Source organism: Haliaeetus albicilla, chromosome 26, assembly GCF_947461875.1.
Source record: "Haliaeetus albicilla chromosome 26, bHalAlb1.1, whole genome shotgun sequence".
Lineage (NCBI taxonomy): Eukaryota > Metazoa > Chordata > Aves > Accipitriformes > Accipitridae > Haliaeetus > Haliaeetus albicilla.
Genome location: NC_091508.1, coordinates 3,708,571 through 3,730,596, shown reverse-complemented (window position 1 = coordinate 3,730,596; position 22,026 = coordinate 3,708,571). Strand labels below are relative to the sequence as shown.

The 22,026-nt window shown below is 46.7% G+C and overlaps 2 protein-coding genes and 1 pseudogene across 2 annotated transcripts; all 3 read right to left on the bottom strand.

Moving 5' to 3' along the window:
* Positions 1–774: 774 nt before the first annotated feature.
* On the bottom strand, positions 775–6,512 carry LOC138682120 (zinc finger CCCH domain-containing protein 11A-like; annotated as a pseudogene).
* A 1,521-nt stretch (positions 6,513–8,033) lies between these two features.
* On the bottom strand, positions 8,034–11,157 carry LOC138682118 (small nuclear ribonucleoprotein E-like). The gene is made up of 5 exons (XM_069771832.1): positions 11,146–11,157; positions 10,905–10,931; positions 10,314–10,376; positions 9,994–10,076; positions 8,034–8,166 (listed from the first exon to the last, which is right to left on the bottom strand). The coding sequence occupies exons 1-5, from the start codon at positions 11,155–11,157 to the stop codon at positions 8,034–8,036; spliced, it is 318 nt and encodes a 105-aa protein (XP_069627933.1).
* Positions 11,158–11,849: 692 nt separating this feature from the next.
* Positions 11,850–21,290, bottom strand: LOC138682020 (zinc finger CCCH domain-containing protein 11A-like). Its single transcript, XM_069770817.1, is given in 17 exon segments — positions 11,850–12,122; positions 12,686–12,753; positions 13,153–13,318; positions 13,631–13,959; positions 14,667–14,740; positions 15,396–15,896; positions 16,443–16,508; positions 16,719–16,804; positions 17,066–17,141; positions 17,897–18,007; positions 18,483–18,563; positions 19,092–19,228; positions 19,530–19,567; positions 19,569–19,732; positions 20,181–20,304; positions 20,932–21,051; positions 21,237–21,290. Coding segments are annotated over 17 exon segments (2,448 nt in total). The 3' UTR covers positions 11,850–11,869.
* Between the last annotated feature and the right edge of the window lie 736 nt (positions 21,291–22,026).

Below are 22,026 nucleotides of genomic sequence, written 5' to 3'. Positions count from 1 at the left end.
GCCGGAACAGCACTTTGCTCAGTTTTGGTTTCAGACCTTTCCTCTAGGAACGAAGACAGCACAGTGGATTATCAAAGCACGCAAGTGTTTTCTTCCAAAGAGAAAGTATTGACAATCCACTCCGACAACCGATTTTTCCTCTGCCAGCAGCAAATGCCTGAGGGCCGCCCCACCTTCACAAATCCTCGTAGGAAGAGAAGAGACTCAAGTTCTTCAAAAATTTAAGAAAATGATTCAAAAGGTAGCTGCTAGGGAAAACGATCCCTGGTGGCAGGGTACACAAGAGACCCCAGTCTCAGCTGTCTTCTGCAGGGTCACAAATTCAGACCGCATGTCTGACCAGCAGGGAAGTTTAGGACAACTGCGTGCAGATACTCCCAATGTCTACCAGTTCACCTGTGCTTTAAGACTCCTTGCAAAGCCTCAGCTAGGAAAAGAATCACCTCTGGGTATCCAACAAAATAATCAGTTTCAATTTATTTCTGTCTTTATTTTAAGCCTTAAGACTATGCGCTTCAGATGTCCAGCATTTCAGCAAGTTCCATGAGGAGCTCATCCTCATCCTTCTCTGGGTCCGGGTCAATTATCTCGTCCAGTTTGCCTCCTGAGATTTCCCAAAGAAACTGCTCAAAGTCGTCTTCCACAGAGAAGGGGGCTTCCCAGGCCCCTGTGGAGCTCAACCCGTCTGTCTTTACTGCTACTCGTGAGGAAGCTGAGGTCGGGCTTGAGACCTCTGGCGGTGCCACAGAGTCTGCCAGGCTTCCAATGTGCAGTTCAGGACTGGGAAGAACAAGAAAGAGAGCAAATCAGCGTATGACATTCCTTAAGCAGAGAGATGTTTTCTGCAAACCAGCTCTTAAAATGGTAGTTAATCCCTCCTACCCCTCAGCCTTACGCAGGGATTGTTATTCAATTAACCTGGGGCTGCTTCTACAGTCCAATGTATCAGCAGGTACATTTTGCACTTTGGGGATTTATCCGCGAAGACACAGCATCTGGGGTCTGGCAAAGAAGGTTCCGTTTTTGTCGCCAGAGACACTTTGCCACCTTTACGAATTTGACTGCAAAAAGGTTACCGAGTCAACCTCTGCAGGCGTTCAGAAAACCCAAGAAGCCACTGAAAAGCTGTACCAACTTGCAGCATTTTCAGACAAGAATCTAGATAAGCAGTCCAGCCAGCTGCTAGAAACTTATTATTTCAGACGAATTTTTCCTCTGCTGGATTTTGGCATGAAGTATCTCAAAACTCTAATCTTTCCACGTGTGGGAAAAAAAAAAAAAACAAACAACTTAGTTTCACGTGAAAGGCACACTGATCAAGAAAAAGAACAAGTTGTGGTTGTTACCTGGTTTGGGGTTTTCCTCTCCCGCGTATGGAGAGGAGGCTGCCCTCTGGCAAAGCCGGAACAACAGCCTAGGAAGAAGCAAGATGGTTTTTAGGATACACAGGTCAAAGACTGCTTTGCAGATTCTTCCTCCGCTGCTTCTCCTCTGGCATTGCTGAGCCTTAACCAAAATACAGAGCCAGGGCACACCTGAAGAAAAGTTAGCGTTCCCTTAACGTTTACTAACGACCTTGGGTCTTTTTGAAGAACGCAGCATTAATGGACGTAGCAGAGCATTATGTAAACACTGCCATTCACCTCGTAAAAAGCAGAAAGGTACTACAAGCGTCCTGGCGACCGCTTCTGGATTTAAAAGGGAACAGAGACCCGTAGAACGTTTCAGTCTTCCATCTTTTCTCCAAGAGGAGGCTACAACTTGGGCATAAATTTTACTAGGGACCCACTACTGCCTCAGCCGCTCTCCTTACCACAGCTGCTTTTTTAGCTGAAGGCTCCTTCCCGTCGCCACCAGTGGCACTCGGTGGCTTCACAGCCGCCACGGCAGACGGATGACTCTCGGCTGCCTTACGTTTCAGTGGCTGCTTTCTGGGGAAGGTGGCTTTCCCATCCAAAGGCTTCAGGCACACCTGCGGTTTGGCTAGAGTAAAAGGAAGAGAGAACTGATGCAGTCTTGCTCTGCCTCAGGAAAAAAACCCAACAAACAAACAGGTTCTCTTAACAGCACCACAATCCTTCTAGTTAAGTGTATTTAGCCAGCAGCTAAACAGGACAGCTTCAGCACTCGAGCAAGGGGAATCAGGCAGGTTTTTTTAAATTAACTTTTAGGGCCGTAGGAAAGCTCACGGAAAGACAAAAGGGGAAAGCATACTTAATAGCCAGTTCGTACCTGTCTCTGTACGGCTCTGTTCAGAGGGCAGTCCTAGCCTCTCCTTCAGAGACCTGGGGACTTGAACTACAAGAGAGAACAGAGAAAGTTTGGCAGACTGCATAAATCTCCATTTGGTGTTCACGTTTCACAATGAGAGCCATCACTTCACTGGGATTCAGAGCTACCTTGAGCCCTCAACCAACACGCAAAAAGAACCACTAGAAGAAAGGACAAACAGCAAACCTAAACAGAAAATCTGTGCATCAAATCCAGATGTCTGCTTAGTAGCTGCACCTCTCTTTGGTGCGTTGTCAGCATTCTCCAGAACCTCTGTCTTCTTCCCCAGCCTGTCAGCAAGGTTGCGCTTTAATGGAAGGACACTTCTACCAGCTTCAGAAGGAGAGAAAACAAGCAATACTTGAAGAACGTTTCTCTGCAGGAGGATTTTAGAACAGTCAGCCACAAACTTCAATGCTTCCAGGGATCTTTTCTTAGATTTGCCTTTCAGCTGCTAACCAAATTTGCCACTTCTGCCTGCCGCCAATACACATCTCTGCCAAAATGGATTTTCCTCCGGCACACAGCAAAAATACCCTTAAACATAGTCACGTTTAGATGAGGGCACCCGAACAACAGCTCACAAAAAGTTCTTAGCTATGGAGGCTTTCTGTTTTCCCATCCTCTCGCCAAGATTCACTTGAATCACAGGCTCCTCCCCTAAAACAAAGACTAATCTCTTCACTGCACAGAAACCAGTAGCCACTAAGAGCATTGTCCTTCTAGCCCACGTCCCAGCAAAAGGCACTCTTCTGGTAGCCAAACCACAGAAACGAGTGACTACGCGTAGTAGTAGTGCCACACATTTTTTGCCTTTCAAAGGAATTTGTGCAGATCTGAACACCACCACTTATACACAGACTCCTATCACGCTACTGTCTGCAAGTGCCACCGTCAGCCTCGTCAACGCTTCAAAAATTGCCTACTTGTATAATACCATCTTCTATAGGTCTGCCCTTTCATTACTGCCCGCTTTTTCCACTTATCCCCTTTTTTGCATACTGACACTCGTATTGACATTAGCCTCTCTCTCTGCTGCTGCTTCACTTAACCCAACCGCTACTTCTGCCACGTGCTGTCGACACATTAGCTCCTTCACAAATCTCACTCAACTTCAGGAACATGAGAGTCCAATCAAGCACACTGGAGAGTCTGTAAGGTGGTGTAATACATGATGAGCTACGGCTTAATGTCAGGCTGATAAAAACCGCTTCTGGATCTTTTATTGCAACACAACAACCTGAGCACCTACAAATGCCAAATACTTGCAATCAAACCAGGGCCTTGAAGCATAAAAGCATGGTTTTAATTAGAAAAGGCAGCACCAGCAGGCTAACCTGCCTGAATTATCTTAATTATTACTTGACCTTTTTGACTGAGGAGCCATGAAATGGAAACAATAGTATTCACTACAAGTAGGGGATATTAACTCACCACCTTGGCTTTTTGTTTTTTTCTTTAGTTTCTCCAATTTGATTTCTTCAAGTGTTTTTATTCAAAAATTTAAATTGTCCTCTGAAAACAGAAAATGGTTAATGAAGCTGAGGCCTAAAGGCACATGTTGAAGAGCACACATCCTCAAGCTTCTTACAGCTCAGAACCCTTCCAAAGTCTTCCAAATAAACCCTCTCAACACTCCCCACCAGTAAAAAAAGCCATAGAACGGATGGGTATTTTGGTAAGCAACTGGCACCTCTCCTCCCATCCTACAGAGTAAAACCTACCGTCTTAAGCGTTTTAATCCATCTACACGATATTAGATTCCTCTGTCATTAGACATGGCTTCCCACAGTGTTTGAAAGGACACATTTGCAGGCATTTAAACTCCACGCTGTGGCTCTATTTTCTTTTACAAAAGTCAACAGGGAGGAGTTGACCTGTCTGACCCAAGGGACATACGACATTATTAGAGAGGAATGAGCTCGTGGAAATAACTGACTCCATCCAGCTACCCGATGCTCTATCGTAGTTTTAGAACATATCGCTTTGGAGTTAATCGTCAAGTTCTCCTTCCAAGCCATCCTACTACAGCTGCTAGAATACCTTGCTTTGTATTAGCCCTGCCTTTCCTAGTGGAAATTATCTGCGATCCACTACGGGTTTCTGTTGCCGGTTGCTGGACAGGTGTTTTAGTTTCACCTCCATCTTCAGAAAGCTGCTCTGAACGTCCAAAATAAAACCTATTCAGTTATGGAGCAGGGATTATACAAGACGTTTCATGCTCATGTAGCTCGTACAATGACATTTCAGTCCACGGTTCATATTCTGTTCGTATTCTTAACTACAAGCAACTGTTTGTGGAAGGCTTTTTTTAAACAGCTGTATTGACTTGATAAGCTCATATAAGCAAGAGCTATACCGGGGAAAAAATATTTAAGACTCCAGACTCTCGTCCGTAGCTTTAAACACTACACAGTTCAGGCATTCTGTCATTCATACATTCACCTCCAGTAGAAATGCCTTCAGTAAGTAAAAAGTACCCATCTTCATCATCATCTGCAGCACTGATTACAGCTGCCTGGAGGATGTGTAGGACTTGGGACCTTTTCAGAGCTTTCCACTTTCATCACCCCCCTCAGCTGCCGAGAGGGACTCGACTGCACAGAAAGTCTGTTTTGCTGCAGTGACGCCTGAGCCATTTTCACATCATCTTCTGCAGGCTCAGGTGGACTTGGAAGCGTAGCTAGAGGAAGACGAGGATCATCTCTCATTTGGCCATGTAAAACTTTCACCCCAACCTTGCACTCACTGCCTAGATACGGTAGATAAGGTAGATAACCCACCTGGCTGCTGAATTCAGAGTTTCCTATTCCCCACCCCTACGAACACACTAGGAACAACGGCTTCCCTTCACACACTCATCTCGCCACCCTACCCTCCAGAAAAGATTACATGAGGGGAAAGCAACCTGGAGTGCAAAGATCACACAAAGCACAGAGAAGCTGAGCATGAAAGAAAGAATTAAATACCAGAATTACAGTCCGTTTAGCTGAGAGCCTGTGACTGCACACTTCTCCCTACACTCATCAGTGAGCAGTTACTCGATGCCTTCTACGGCATTGTACCCACTCCTGAGTAATATTCAGAATTAATTCTTTAATGCTTAAAGGAAAAGGACCCAAGAAACTCACTTCTGCTTGGCGGGAAGAAGCGCCCATCAACATAGCGTCCTTTCGTGTGACGGAAGGCGCAGTTGGATTTTTGACAGCCAGCTGGTTGATTCTCCCAGTAGCAAGGGATCTCACTGCGTTTTTTCTGAAGACAGACAGAAAGAAAAGCTCATGGTAACACTCGCCTTAGGCTTGCTAAGAGACATAGTTACACGTCATGCCAGAGAGAGGGCTATCGCAGTGCAGTGCGGAAACATCGTTCCAAAGGGCAGTCTATCACTGAAAGCGTTGCAGGGCAGATCGACAAAGTTTGCGTACGCTGTAACTACTACACATTATCTAGCTTTCCTGTCATTCCGTTGGAGAAGACGGGGGCTCGCACACATCAGTTCAGGGTGGGCTAAACTAAGACAATGTGCAAAATACTGGGATTATTCAGAGGGAAAAAAATGCCTTAAACTGCCTAGCTTGAATCTATCTCAAGTTATCTTTCAGAGCCTTATTTCCTTCCCATCTTCTCCCTCCCCACCCTGTGCTACCCCAAGACGTCAGAACAACGCCAGCACCTAATACAAAAATGTCTTGCTGAGATATACCTAAGAAATTGATCTTTCTTCCCCCAACTTCCTCCCACCCCCCTCCAAGTAACGGAAACCAGTATCCTTTGAAAGCAAGTAAATCTATCACGTACAAGCACATTCAGGCTGCCGACAGCAAGGAAAAATGCTTTCAGGGATTTAGTTGGAGAACACATCTTTAGCCAAACACTCACATCGACTTCCATGTGTCTGAATCTGCAGGTAGTCTTGAAACAGCGACCCTCCTGCCACAGCCTGCACACTCTCTCATTTCCCAGAGCGGCCGCACAGTGGCGGAAGGAACAGCTGTCTCCCTGTAACCAAAAGGAAACCCACAAAGAGGAAATTAAAACAGTACAGCCTCCAAAATTATCCATGCTAGTAGAACTGGACGCAGAATCGAACTGCTTGTGAAGTTAACAGAAATCTGGATGCCTCCGCCCCCTCCTCTCCTAAAAACTCAACAAGAAACCCCAAAGCAAAAGAAGCCCAAACATACCTTGTCACAGGTGGAATAGAAATAGAAGTAGCAGTCGTCCCCTTGCTTGGACATAATCGACACCGTCTGAGAACCAGCTCAGGTTCGAAGGCTTCGCTCTCAACAGGGACTTCCTCCCGTCCTGGCAAGAGCTGGCTTCGCTCTTTCTTGGACGGAAAGTCTCCTGATGGCTTGAGCGGTCAAATCTTCTTTTTCAAAGTAACCCTAAAGAAAGGTATCAGTAAGCGAAAAAGAAGAAACAGTCCTACTCCCTGGTCTAACCTTCCAGCTTGCTGACCTGCCTGTGTCCTGTACCAAAGACCAAGAAGGGAACAAAACTTTTTTGTTGCACCCCAACAAACGCACGAGAGGAGTACTATTGCACCTACCTGTGGGTACTTGCGGGTTATAAAGCACAAAGTATTTCACTTGGGCAGTCTCTCTTGCTGCTCTACTTTGTGCCTTTAATCGCTTACAAAAATAGTAAAGATGCTTAACGCCCCCCCTGTGTATCAGGACAGTCAGATCACAAGGAAGGCAGAGCACCAGGAACTACGTGTTCTCATCCCCCTTGTCAATCCGTCAGCCTTACCCCAGCCGCAAACAGCTGATGATGATTTACCTGCTGGTTACCGCACTCCACTAGGCTGACAGCGCCCTCGGTGTCACAAGTTACACAGAGAACGCTGCACTATGATGCGTATGCAAACCACCCAGCATGTCGTCTGAAGCACAGGACAAGCTCTTGCTAACACATCGCGTTCTCTGCATGAGAATCTGAAGCCAAGTTGTCCAAAGCTGAAGCACAACAGTCAGAATTTCCACTCTTTACAGTTGTTTTAGTCAACTCGACCTGTTAAATACTGTCTGGACACACATACACATACCCGTTCATGCACACGCCAAGAGCGAGGGATGATAAAGTCAGCAAGAGCGATAGTAAAAATTAGAATGTGGGGCTATTTGCCACAGCAGACTGCATAAAAAGTCTCTCATTTTGAGGGAACCGGCAAACCCAAAAGATCTACATAACAGTTTGATGAATATGCCTTCAAGGCTGATGCTTTATAACACGAGTGATTTTGGGGTCAGCACACAAACAGGCATACCTACGTACACGCATACAGTATCAACGTTTCTATACACACGAGCGTGCACAGCACATGGTGCACGATATCCGTAGCGAGAGCAACTCTCAGCCCTAATCGGGCACGCGGAGTTGCAATCAATTAACAGCAGGGAGACAGCAGATCGAGGATACAGCAAGCTTTGAGAGGCAGGGAAATGCTTCCTTTGCAAGTGGCATGGCTGCGTGATACCAAGAATTTGGAATTACACTGATTTTCGGAAAGAATTTGTTCTCTTTTTACATCAGAGCCAATGCTACAAGTTTGCCATCATACGCTGTTCTCTAATCCATAAATCCATCATCATGCATTGCAGCAAGATCACGGAAGGTTTGAAAAGATGGCTTAGGTCCAGTTCGACAGCTGATGATTTTTTGGTGCCTCCAGCGCTGAAACTGATCTTCCCTAGCCACAAGCAGGTTTTTTGGATGCAAAGTCAGATACTGTGATTCTTACTGTTCTAAAGATACTAAATGCCATAAAACCTGCAACCACACCAGATAAAGCTCAAATTCAAGCGGTTCTGACCCCTTTCATTCCCATGCTGCGTGTTTCTGTGCAAGTATTTCTGACTCTCTTGGACAAAATGGAATGAAATTGTTCTTACGAGTTAATAACAAAAGGTTGGAACCTTCTACTCACACAAACACTAGCGGATTTTCCAGGATTTTTCTTTTTTTCTGGCAGGGGATTTTCCCAAACCTGAAATAAAGAGAGGGCAGGTTGGGTTCTCCTGTTAGTTACTGGGTTTTGACTGCTTGGCAAAGGGAATTGTTACGGGTTTGTGTGGCGGGGTTTTGGTAGCAGCGCAGGGGCCGCAGGGGTGGCTCCTGTGAGAAGCTGCTCGAAGCTCCCTCAGCTCGGAGTCGGACCCGCCTCTGGCCCAGGCCGACGCAATCAGCGACAGCGGCAGCGCCTCTGGGATGAAATATTTAAGAAGGGGAACCTGCAGCGAGTAGGGGGATTAGGAATGTGAGAGGAACAGCTCTGCAGATACCGGGGTCGGGGGGGAGGAGGGGCGCCTGAGGAGGTTGATGCCCCTGCAGCCCATGGAGCTGAACGGTGGAGCAGAGGCCCCCCAAGATGGCCGTGGCTCCATGGGAAAGCCCGCGCTGGAGCCGTGTGTGGCTGAAGACCGGCCCGCGGAAAGGACCCACGCCAGGGAAGTTTGTGAGGAACTGCAGCCCGCGGCAAGGACCAGACCTTCCTGAAGGACAGTCTCCCGTGGGAGGGACCTCACGGTGGAGCAGGGGCCGAGTGCGGAGTCCTCCTCCCCCTGAGGAGGAAGGAGGGGCAGAGACAACCTGTGAGGAACCGACCCCAGCCCCCATGCCCCGCCACCGGGGGGAGGAGGGAGAGAAACCCGGGAGTGGAGTTGAGGCGGGAAGGAGGGAGGGGTGGGGGGCAGGTGGTCGCAGGTTTGGTTTTGCTTCCTAATATCCTTGGCTTGTTTGGATTTGCAGTAAACTAAACTGATTTTGTTTCTTCCCCAAGTTGAGCCTGTCTTTTGCCCGTGACCATAAGGGGCGAGTGATCTCTCCCACTCCTTATCTCCACCCACGAGCCTGCCTTATGTTTTCTGCTCATCCCACCGTGGCCCGGGGCGGCGGGGGGAGAGGAGAGTGAGCAAGCGGCTGCGTGGTGCTTTGTTACCGGCTGGGCTTCAACCACAACGGGAGTAAGACCAGTTGTTAAGCGCGAGGTTTCCTTCCCTTCCTCAGTATTGATGGGACTATTCACTTTTCACCCTTAGCACCTTCAAAAACAGACTCTTGTGTCATACAGATTCCTACGCATCTCCTCCTAGAAATTACTGGATGTGTTACTGATGCCATTGATAATTAAATGAAGTTTCAAGCACGATTTCTGCAGTTTGCACAAGCCAACTCTTAAATGGAAGGCAATTAAGGACCACCGCTTTGCCCAGCAGAGGCATTCCAACACCAATCAGGAGGAATTCACGGTCTAGAAGGTGCCATTTCTTTTCCCTAGGAAGTGAGACACACCTGTACAGTGCAACTTTACTATGTCCACCACCATGGGGGGAACAAGAGAAATCCCCTCAGATCTAGCTCTTTTGAATGCCCAAGCAGCTCAGCATTTCACTTGTCGCCTTCCATATTCCTGAGCAGGAGTTTGACTGGACCCCTCCTGCTACCCGGGCTGCAGAAAAAGTGCAGCGCAGTCCATCCGTTGTTACACACATTTGAAAGACAAAGACTCGTCGCAGGCAGAGGCAGATTCTTTCTCCTTCACGTTCAACAAAACCACCAGCTCAAGAAACAGCAGGAACCGACACCTAGCCAGTATCCGCTCACTGTACTCCAAACTCAACACTCTTCACAGGTTTTGTGCTTTGAAGCCTTGCTACGGGGAAGGCTCACGCAGCCACGTTTCAGGCGTCGCTCGGCTTACACAGACATACTGACATACCCAGCTCTTTCCTTGATTTTGGTTTGGAGCGAATTTCCTCTGCGTCGGCCGGCACCAAGTTCCTATATTCATCAAAGCCCTAAAAATCAGCAACAAAAGCCGCCGCTGAGCTACGTGCCCTGCTCTAAACTTCAGCAACAACACCACAAGCTATCGTGAGCTGTGCTGACGTGGGCTGGACAATTAAGACTATTAATTGGAGAGGCACGAGGTATTTCCATCCCCCATGCTAGTTTTTCCTGACAGGAAGAAACAGTTTTATGAATTGGAAGAACAACCAACAAAATACCCAATCCAAAGACATCCTGATACTCACAATGATGCAGCCTTCTAGCCGCATGTTCACTTGCTCATAAAGCCACACCTGGATCCTGGACCTCTGCAAAACGATGGAGGGGGAGAGCACAACAGGAACAGAAACACTCCACACAATTTTGTCCTCTCCTGTGCATTAAGAACTCCCTGCTGCCGACAGCTTTGTAACACTCGAGGCAGTAACTCTCACACGTGGTTTCAGCAATGTCCTAAGCCATTTTTAAGGTGGTAGACTATTCTGGAAATCCTCTCTGCCTTCACTGGCGAACACACAACAGCACAGGCTTCAAGACTGTCACGGAAAACATCCCTGCACACGTGACTGCAAGAGCAAACGCCTCTTACAAAGGTAACTCCTTAAGGTGAGAAGGAAAAACGCCCAACTCGGAACTAGCTGTTCTTCTCACGGATCGCAACGACAGCAAGTTCTTCAGTTCAAGCAAGACCGGCTCCAAAAACCCCATCCCGACCTCGGAAAGACCCGTCCGGCGTGCCGCCCCGCTCCCCACACGGCTCGAAGGGCCCTGCGCAAGAAGCACCGGGACGTTCCTCTCACACGGGGCCGAAGCCGCGGCAGCCTGGCGGTACTCACGTTCTGCAGGTAGCGGAAGATGAGGTTCTGGAGCGGAGCGTTAAGGACGCCCCACAGACAGACCACGCACCCCCACCTTTCCTGCCCCAGGGTTCGGTAAAAACGCTGTTAACTGCTGTCATGGGGAACAGCTCAACTACCGGTGAAGGTGGAGGTGGCCAGGCTATGTTTCATACAGGACCTTCAGGAGAATACGAGCATAACAGGGAAGAAGAAAATATTTACAGAAACCATGGCGTACACCAAACCCCATCTCCGCGGACAGAGCCTAGGCCGGGGACAGGGAAGGCTGACGACAGAGCAGGAGGAGGGAAGCAGCGAGGGGGAAGCCTTCCTCGCCGGGCTCTCGCGCGCTCTTCCTCTCTCCCAAAGTCCACGACCGACCGACCCATGCTGGCAGAAGTCTCAGCGGGAGAAAGTCCTTCGGCAGGATAAAGCGTCGGCAGCTTGGGGCTGGGTGACCCTTCTGGAGCCGGAACAGCACTTTGCTCAGTTTTGGTTTCAGACCTTTCCTCTAGGAACGAAGACAGCACAGTGCATTATCAAAGCACGCAAGTGTTTTCTTCCAAAGAGAAAGTATTGACAATCCACTCCGACAACCGATTTTTCCTCTGCCAGCAGCAAATGCCTGAGGGCCGCCCCACCTTCACAAATCCTCGTAGGAAGAGAAGAGACTCAAGTTCTTCAAAAATTTAAGAAAATGATTCAAAAGGTAGCTGCTAGGGAAAACGATCCCTGGTGGCAGGGTACACAAGAGACCCCAGTCTCAGCTGTCTTCTGCAGGGTCACAAATTCAGACCGCATGTCTGACCAGCAGGGAAGTTTAGGACAACTGCGTGCAGATACTCCCAATGTCTACCAGTTCACCTGTGCTTTAAGACTCCTTGCAAAGCCTCAGCTAGGAAAAGAATCACCTCTGGGTATCCAACAAAATAATCAGTTTCAATTTATTTCTGTCTTTATTTTCAGCCGTCAATCAGTTCACCAATTTCCATGAAGAAGTCATCCTCATCATTCTCTGGGTCCATGTCAATTTTGTCTTCCTGTTTGCCTCCTGAGATTTCCCAAAGGAACTTCTCAAAGTCGTCTTCCACAGAGAAGGGCCCTGAGAAGCTCAACCGGCGTTTCTTTACGGCTATTTGTGAGGAAGCTGAGGTCGAGCTTGAGACCTCTGACGGTGCCACAGAGTCTGCCAGGCTTCCAATGTGCAGTTCAGGACTGGGAAGAACAAGAAAGAGAGCAAATCAGCGTATGACATTCCTTAAGCAGAGAGATGTTTTCTGCAAACCAGCTCTTAAAATGGTAGTTAATCCCTCCTACCCCTCAGCCTTACGCAGGGATTGTTATTCAATTAACCTGGGGCTGCTTCTACAGTCCAATGTATCAGCAGGTACATTTTGCACTTTGGGGATTTATCCGCGAAGACACAGCATCTGGGGTCTGGCAAAGAAGGTTCCGTTTTTGTCGCCAGAGACACTTTGCCACCTTTACTAATTTGACTGCAAAAAGGTTACCAAGTCAACCTCTGCAGGCGTTCGGAAAACCCAAGAAGCCACTGAAAAGCTGTACCAACTTGCAGCGTTTTCAGGCAAGAATCTAGATAAGCAGTCCAGCCAGCTGCTAGAAACTTATTATTTCAGACGAATTTTTCCTCTGCTGGATTTTGGCATGAAGTATCTCAAAACTCTAATTTTTCCACGTGTGGGAAAAAAAAAACAAACCAACTTAGTTTCACGTGAAAGGCACACTGATCAAGAAAAAGAACAAGTTGTGGTTGTTACCTGGTTTGGGGTTTTCCTCTCCCGCGTATGGAGAAGAGGCTGCCCTCTGGCAAAGCCGGAACAACAGCCTAGGAAGAAGCAAGATGGTTTTTAGGATACACAGGTCAAAGACTGCTTTGCAGATTCTTCCTCCGCTGCTTCTCCTCTGGCATTGCTGAGCCTTAACCAAAATACAGAGCCAGGGCACACCTGAAGAAAAGTTAGCGTTCCCTTAACGTTTACTAACGGCCTTGGGTCTTTTTGAAGAACGCAGCATTAAGGGACGTAGCAGAGCATTATGTAAACACTGCCATTCACCTCGTAAAAAGCAGAAAGGTACTACAAGCGTCCTGGCGACCGCTTCTGGATTTAAAAGGGAACGGAGACCCGTAGAACATTTCAGTCTTTCATCTTTTCTCCAAGAGGAGGCTACAACTTGGGCATAAATTTTACTAGGGACCCACTACTGCCTCAGCCGCTCTCCTTACCACAGCTGCTTTTTTAGCTGAAGGCTCCTTCCCGTCGCCACCAGTGGCACTCAATGGCTTCACAGCCGCCACGGCAGACGGATGACTCTCGGCTGCCTTACGTTTCAGTGGCTGCTTTGTGGGAGAGGTGGCTTTCCCATCCAAAGGCTTCAGGCACCCCTTCCGTCTGGCTAGAGTAAAAGGAAGAGAGAACTGATGCAGTCTTGCTCTGCCTCAGGAAAAAAAAAACAACAAACAAACAGGTTCTCTTAACAGCGCCACAACCCTTCTAGTTAAATGTATTTAGCCAGCACAATTCCACTGCCATTTCCCAGACTCTCGGCAGTATTTTCCACACCGTAAACTCTGTTTACCAACAAGCCATAAGAAGGAGCAAAGATATTACAAAAAGGAGCCAGAGTTACAACGTGAAAATTGTCACCCTCTGCCTTTCTTTCAAAGCATGACCTAAAGTAACTCTTTAACATACAGTCAACACTTACTTTCAGCTAACCATTCCAGAAGTTGAGCTGCCCGTTTCCCTGGTGATACGGCAGCACCCTTTCGGGGGCTTTCAACCCCATCTCCCGGAGATTTCACCAATATCCTCTTTGGAAGCTGATAAGCTGACCCTGAAACCACACTGGATTCAGGACTCCCTGATGCTGCAGTTTTATCCTTGATTGCCTGTTCAGTAGGAGATGGCACAGCAGCTGCTTCCTTCTGAAGCTTCTCTTCTTGGCGTTGCTTCAGTTGCCGCTTCTCCCACATTATCTCTTCAAGGCTCTTCACTTGAACTTTAGAATTAGTTGCACTCTGATCAGAGGGCTGGAAGGAAACAAAAGAAGAGGACTAAGGGGACAAAAATCTATGGAGATTTCATTCAGAAAATCTCAGTAGCAATCCCTCTGAAATAGCTCCGTGTGCAACAGAGCATGTTAATACCATTCAGATCTGACATTTTTCCCCATAAAACGTTGCCTGTAACCTGTAACAAGATCCATGCTTTGCTGTGGAAATAGTTTCAAAAGCCTACAATTCCCAACACAGCAAGCTTCTTCAACAGAGCAGAAGACTCTAGCTGTAATCTAGTACATTCTTTTTCAGCAACAGGAAGCCATACAAGCTCCCCCAAGACAGCATTCCCTGACAGACTGATTTCCTCTAATACAAACCTCCAGCCTTTTCTATTAAAGTTCTTAGCCCAGGATTTTAAGATCTCCTTCTTCCAGTCTCACAGATAAAGTCACGGAGAAGAAAAACATTAACCTCGCAGATTTTATCTGGTGCTAATAGGGTTTCTTATTCACTGTCAGGTATAATAAGATTAATTCAAAGCTTGGGGTTTAACACGTTGTCTGGAAATGCTATTCAAAGTAGTGACAGGACTTGCGACAGCACTGCAGCGCTTACCAAATGCGGAAAGGTAGGAACACACTCAAACTGGGAGCATGCAGCCAGTTACAAACAAAACATAACAAAATGTATCAAAAACTGTATGAATAGATAGATGTATGTCTTCACAAAGGACTCACCTCTGCAGCTGCAGAGACAGCTTTGGGAAAAGGCTTGCTCAATTCCACTATCATCTTTTCTTCTCTTCCAGGTGCTTCAAAACAAGAAAAAAAAAAAAAAAAAAAGAAGATCATCAGTTTGTCAACAGCAGAAATAAAGAAACCTGGCTACCTCTGTTTCCTTGTTCTGTCTATTTCCTCATGTCTAATAATGGGACAGAGGGAAAGGCTACAGTAAGCAATCCCTGCACCGTTCCAGCTCTCTTTCCCTCAATCGCACTATTCTCTTTTTACGTGGCTTATATAATCCAAACGGTATCTTTAGCGCTCTGCCAATTTTGACAAAAACTAGCCCTCACATTAAGAAGTTGATACATGCTTTGCAAACATAGATACATCAATAACTGAGTTAAACAATGCATATGCCAAAGAGGAAGGTAAGCCTGGATTCAGCCCAGGGAAGATCCCATACCACAAGCGGATGGCAGAAAAAACAGAAGCAAGAAACTAGGCTACAAAGCTCCTCAGTGGAAGAATTTTCCAGTGGGAAATACAGAAAGCTATCACGTGATTCATGGAAAAGAATATGGTTGCATATTCTGGCACTTCCTTGCCTTCTGACTTTGTAGCCTTAAACTCTTCTACCCTCTACGATATGCAGAAGGAAAAAGCAAAGCAAAACCTCAGCAAACTGAATTTGCTCAACAGGGGAAGCGCTTCACCAGGGCAGGTATCAAATCACCTTATTACCTATTAGCTTTGTGATCCGTAACAACCTCCTCCCTGTCGGGGCAGGTTCAGGTTGTGCTGGTGGAGCTGGCACTTTTCCTCCACTCTGCTGCACCCGCAGAGCTTTCTCCCGCTTGATTTCTTCCAAGGTTTTAACACGCACTTCTCCTGCTGGCTTGGCTTTACGTGCCGGCTCTGCCGGGCGCGCTTGGCTGAGCACAGACGGAGCAAGTGTGCTCTGCTTCTTGGGTTTGCTCTCAACTTTTGTCTTGGTAGGAAACTCTTTTGTTTTTTGCTTCTCTCGTTCCAATCGCTTGTGGTTTTTTTCAGCCAGGGAGCCTGAGAAAGTTTTGACGTGAACTGCAGGGGAAGGTCTTGCCCCCAAGCTGGGATCTTCTGTTTTACAACGTCCTTCAGTCTGGGGTTTCACTTGGGGTTCTCCTCGTCTCCGATTAGTGCTCTCAAGTCGAATTTCCTCCAGTGTTTTCACATGGATCTCTCCTGCTGGCTTAGCAGCCTTCTCTGTCATCATCAAAAAGAAAGAGAAGCACCAACATTTAAGGAGAGTCCAGCAATATTTAAAGTCTCCAAAATCTGTCACAGTACTAAGGAAAACTAGGTTTGCGTGATCCCAAGAATGCATCTTAGGACAGCACCATTCTGCACGGTATTCTCCTCCTTTAAGCCACTTGTATTTTGAAAACTAGTGCTATCCGGAGAGAGTGGCGACACAAACAGCATTAGTTTATTTTATTTTGTTACTTTCTCAGACCGTTGTCTCTCTGTTCGCATCTCAAACTCCTGCTCCTGGCAGTGCTTCTGTCCTACTTGTGCGTAAGCATACTGCAGCTTCTGAGGGTTCACAGCAGTTTTCAAGCGGAAACCTTGATGAGGCACGAGTGGACAGTACACCCCCCCTCTAGAGCCAGATCTCTGACAGTGGCTAAACAGGACAGCTTCAGCACTCAAGCAAGAGGAATCAGGCAGGCTTTTTAAACTAATTTTAGGGCTGTATGGAAGTTCATGGAAAGACAAAAGGGGAAGGCATACTTAATAGCCAGTTCGTACCTGTCTCTGTACGGCTCTGTTCAGAGGGCAGTCCTAGCCTCTCCTTCAGAGACCTGGGGACTTGAACTACAAGAGAGAACAGAAAAAGTTCGGCAGACTGCATAAATCTCCATTTGGTGCTCACGTTTCACAATGAGAGCCATCACTTCACTGGGATTCAGAGCTACCTTGAGCCCTCAACCAACACACAAAAAGAACCACTAGAAGAAAGGACAAACAGCAAACCTAAGCAGGAAATCTGTGCATCAAATCCAGATGTCTGCTTAGTAGCCGTACCTCTCTTTGGTGCGTTGTCAGCATTCTCCAGAACCTCTATCTTCTTCCCCAGCCTGTCAGCAAGGTTGCGCTTTAACGGAAGGACACTTTTACCAGCTTCAGAAAGAGAGAAAACAAGCAATACTTGAAGAACGTTTCTCTGCAGGAGGATTTTAGAACAGTCAGCCACAAACTTCAATGCTTCCAGGGATCTTTTCTTAGATTTGCCTTTCAGCTGCTAACCAAATTTGCCACTTCTGCCTGCCGCCAATACACATCTCTGCCAAAACGGATTTTCCTCCTGCACGCAGCAAAATTACCCTTAAACACAGTCACGTTTAGATGAGGGCACCCGAACAACGGCTCACAAAAAGTTCTTCCCTATGGAGGCTTTCCGTTTTCCCATCCTCTCGCCAAGATTCACTTGAATCACAGGCTCCTCCCCTAAAACAAAGACTAATCTCTTCACTGCACAGAAACCAGTAGCCACTAAGAGCATTGTCCTTCTAGTCCCCGTCCCAGCAAAAGGCACTCTTCTGGTAGCCAAACCACAGAAACAAGTGACTACGCGTAGCAGTAGTGCCACACGTTTTTTGCCTTTCAAAGGAATTTGTGCAGATCTGAACACCACCACTTATACACAGACTCCTATCACGCTACTGTCCGCAAGTGCCACCGTCAGCCTCGTCAACGCTTCAAAAATTGCCTACTTGTATAATACCATCTTCTATAGGTCTGCCCTTTCATTACTGCCCGCTTTTTCCACTTATCCCCTTTTTTGCATACTGACACTCATATTGACATTAGCCTCTCTCTCTGCTGCTACTGCACTTAACCCAACTGCTACTTCTGCCACGTGCTGTCGACACATTAGCTCATTCACAAATCTCACTCAACTTCAGGAACATGAGAGTCCAATTAAGCACACTGGAGAGTCTGTAAGGTGGTGTAATACATGATGAGCTACGGCTTAACGTCAGGCTGATAAAACCCACTTCTGGATCTTTTATTGCAACACAACAACCTGAGCACCTACAAATGCCAAATATTTCCAATCAAACCAGGGCCTTGAAGCATAAAAGCATGGTTTTAATTAGAAAAGGCAGCACCAGCAGGCTAACCTGTCTGAATTATCTTAATTATTACTTGACCTTTTGGTTGAGGAGCCGTGAAGTGGAAACAATAGTATTCGCTGTTACCTTGCTTTGTAGACAGACTCACAGTTCTCACTACCGTCCGTACAATTTCCTTTTCTGGCACAGGAATAGCCCGAGATTGGAGCGGAGGAACAGAAACTCCTGAAGGACCTTCTGATCATAGCAAGCAAAACATGAGGATGTTTAGGGAAAAAGAAAACAACTAAAAAAACAAACAACCAACCAAAATAAAAGAACTATCACAAAGACCAAAGACATTAGTTATCCATTACTGTGAAACATACAATGACCACTGCATGTAAATAAGAGAAATGAGCAATTTCCCTCTGATTTGCCCTTGGAATTCCAATCTAGAATATCAGCTGTTGGAGTTTAAGAAAACAGATTGCATGCCAAAGTAGCTCAAGGCCTGCAACTAAGCATGGAAGTCTGTCCCTCAAGCGGTTCTCAGCTGCAATCACCTCCCAGTCTGAACCCAACAGCCCCCAAAATTTTCCTTTCTCGTGCCAAGAATTGTATTCACCATTGCATAGCCAGCTATCCAGGTAGTATCAGAAGCTTAAAAAAAAAAAAAAAAAAAAAAAAGATGAAGGTGAACAGAACGCAGAAGTAAGGGATCTTAACTCACCACCTTGGTTTTTTGTTGTTTCCTTTAGTTTCTCCAATTTGATTTCTTTAACTCTTTTTAATCCAAAATTTAAGTTGTCCTCTGAAAACAGAAAATGGTTAATGAAGCTGAGGCCTAAAGGCACATGTTGAAGAGCACACATCCTCAAGCTTCTTACAGCTCAGAACCCTTCCAAAGTCTTCCAAATAAACCCTCTCAACACTCCCCACCAGTAAAAAAAGCCATAGAACGGATGGGTATTTTGGTAAGCAACTGGCACCTCTCCTCCCATCCTACAGAGTAAAACCTACCGTCTTAAGCGTTTTAATCCATCTACACGATATTAGATTCCTCTGTCATTAGACATGGCTTCCCACAGTGTTTGAAAGGACACATTTGCAGGCATTTAAACTCCACGCTGTGGCTCTATTTTGTTTTACAAAAGTCAACAGGGAGGAGTTGACCTGTCTGACCCAAGGGACATAAGACATTATTAGAGAGGAATGAGCTCGTGGAAATAACTGACTCCATCCAGCTACCCGATGCTCTATCGTAGTTTTAGAACATATCGCTTTGGAGTTAATCGTCAAGTTCTCCTTCCAAGCCATCCTACTACAGCTGCTAGAATACCTTGCTTTGTATTAGCCCTACCTTTCCTAGTGGAAATTATCTGCGATCCACTACGGGTTTCTGTTGCTGGTTGCTGGACAGGTGTTTTAGTTTCACCTCCATCTTCAGAAAGCTGCTCTGAAAGTCCAAAATAAAACCTATTCAGTTATGGAGCAGGGATTATACAAGACGTTTCATGCTCATGTAGCTCGTACAATGACATTTCAGTCCACGGTTCATATTCTGTTCGTATTCTTAACTACAAGCAACTGTTTGTGGAAGGCTTTTTTTAAACAGCTGTATTGACTTGACAGGCTCATATAAGCAAGAGCTATACCGGGGAAAAAATATTTAAGACTCCAGACTCTCGTCCGTAGCTTTAAACACTACACAGTTCTGGCACTCTGTGAATTTGTACATTCACCTCCGGCAGAAATGCCTTCAGTAAGTAAAAAGTACCCATCTTCATCATCATCTGCAGCACTGATTACAACTGCCTGGAGGATGTATAGGACTTGGGACCTTTTCAGAGCTTTCCACTTTCATCACCCCCCTCAGCTGCGGAGAGGGACTCGACTGCACAGAAAGTCTGTTTTGCTGCAGTGACGCCTGAGCCATTTTCACATCATCTTCTGCAGGCTCAGGTGGACTTGGAAGCGTAGCTAGAGGAAGACGAGGATCATCTCTCATTTGGCCATGTAAAACTTTCACCCCAACCTTGCACTCACTGCCTAGATACGGTAGATAAGGTAGATAACCCACCTGGCTGCTGAATTCAGAGTTTCCTATTCCCCACCCCTACGAACACACTAGGAACAACGGCTTCCCTTCACACACTCATCTCGCCACCCTACCCTCCAGAAAAGATTACATGAGGGGAAAGCAACCTGGAGTGCAAAGATCACACAAAGCACAGAGAAGCTGAGCATGAAAGAAAGAATTAAATACCAGAATTACAGTCCGTTTAGCTGAGAGCCTGTGACTGCACACTTCTCCCTACACTCATCAGTGAGCAGTTACTCGATGCCTTCTACGGCATTGTACCCACTCCTGAGTAATATTCAGAATTAATTCTTTAATGCTTAAAGGAAAAGGACCCAAGAAACTCACTTCTGCTTGGCGGGAAGAAGCGCCCATCAACATAGCGTCCTTTCGTGTGACGGAAGGCGCAGTTGGATTTTTGACAGCCAGCTGGTTGATTCTCCCAGTAGCAAGGGATCTCACTGCGTTTTTTCTGAAGACAGACAGAAAGAAAAGCTCATGGTAACACTCGCCTTAGGCTTGCTAAGAGACATAGTTACACGTCATGCCAGAGAGAGGGCTACCGCAGTGCAGTGCGGAAACATCGTTCCAAAGGGCAGTCTATCACTGAAAGCATTGCAGGGCAGATCGACAAAGTTTGCGTACGCTGTAACTACTACATATTATCTAGCTTTCCTGTCATTCCGTTGGAGAAGACGGGGGCTCGCACACATCAGTTCAGGGTGGGCTAAACTAAGACAATGTGCAAAATACTGGGATTATTCAGAGGGAAAAAAATGCCTTAAACTGCCTAGCTTGAATCTATCTCAAGTTATCTTTCAGAGCCTTATTTCCTTCCCAACTTCTCCCTCCCCACCCTGTGCTACCCCAAGACGTCAGAACAACGCCAGCACCTAATACAAAAATGTCTTGCTGAGATATACCTAAGAAATTGATCTTTCTTCCCCCAACTTCCTCCCACCCCCCTCCAAGTAACGGAAACCAGTATCCTTTGAAAGCAAGTAAATCTATCACGTACAAGCACATTCAGGCTGCCGACAGCAAGGAAAAATGCTTTCAGGGATTTAGTTGGAGAACACATCTTTAGGCAAACACTCACATCGACTTCCATGTGTCTGAATCTGCAGGTAGTCTTGAAACAGCGACCCTCCTGCCACAGCCTGCACACTCTCTCATTTCCCAGAGCGGCCGCACAGTGGCGGAAGGAACAGCTGTCTCCCTGTAACCAAAAGGAAACCCACAAAGAGGAAATTAAAACAGTACAGCCTCCAGAATTATCCATGCTAGTAGAACTGGACGCAGAATCGAACTGCTTGTGAAGTTAACAGAAATCTGGATGCCTCCGCCCCCTCCTCTCCTAAAAACTCAACAAGAAACCCCAAAGCAAAAGAAGCCCAAACATACCTTGTCACAGGTGGAATAGAAATAGAAGTAGCAGTCGTCCCCTTGCTTGGACATAATCGACACCGTCTGAGAACCAGCTCAGGTTCGAAGGCTTCGCTCTCAACAGGGACTTCCTCCCGTCCTGGCAAGAGCTGGCTTCGCTCTTTCTTGGACGGAAAGTCTCCTGATGGCTTGAGCGGTCAAATCTTCTTTTTCAAAGTAACCCTAAAGAAAGGTATCAGTAAGTGAAAAAGAAGAAACAGTCCTACTCCCTGGTCTAACCTTCCAGCTTGCTGACCTGCCTGTGTCCTGTACCAAAGACCAAGAAGGGAACAAAACTTTTTTGTTGCACCCCAACAAACGCACGAGAGGAGTACTATTGCACCTACCTGTGGGTACTTGCGGGTTATAAAGCACAAAGTATTTCACTTGGGCAGTCTCTCTTGCTGCTCTACTTTGTGCCTTTAATCGCTTACAAAAATAGTAAAGATGCTTAACGCCCCCCCTGTGTATCAGGACAGTCAGATCACAAGGAAGGCAGAGCACCAGGAACTACGTGTTCTCATCCCCCTTGTCAATCCGTCAGCCTTACCCCAGCCGCAAACAGCTGATGATGATTTACCTGCTGGTTACCGCACTCCACTAGGCTGACAGCGCCCTCGGTGTCACAAGTTACACAGAGAACGCTGCACTATGATGCGTATGCAAACCACCCAGCATGTCGTCTGAAGCACAGGACAAGCTCTTGCTAACACATCTCGTTCTCTGCATGAGAATCTGAAGCCAAGTTGTCCAAAGCTGAAGCACAACA

Coding starts and splice junctions, on each gene's coding strand:
- LOC138682118 (XM_069771832.1), bottom strand. Junction 10,377..10,904: donor TCTTCCGCTACCTGCAGAAC/GTGAGTACCGCC, acceptor ATCGTTTTGCAG/AGGTCCAGGATCCAGGTGTG. Junction 10,077..10,313: donor GGCTAGAAGGCTGCATCATT/GTGAGTATCAGG, acceptor GCTGATTTTTAG/GGCTTTGATGAATATAGGAA.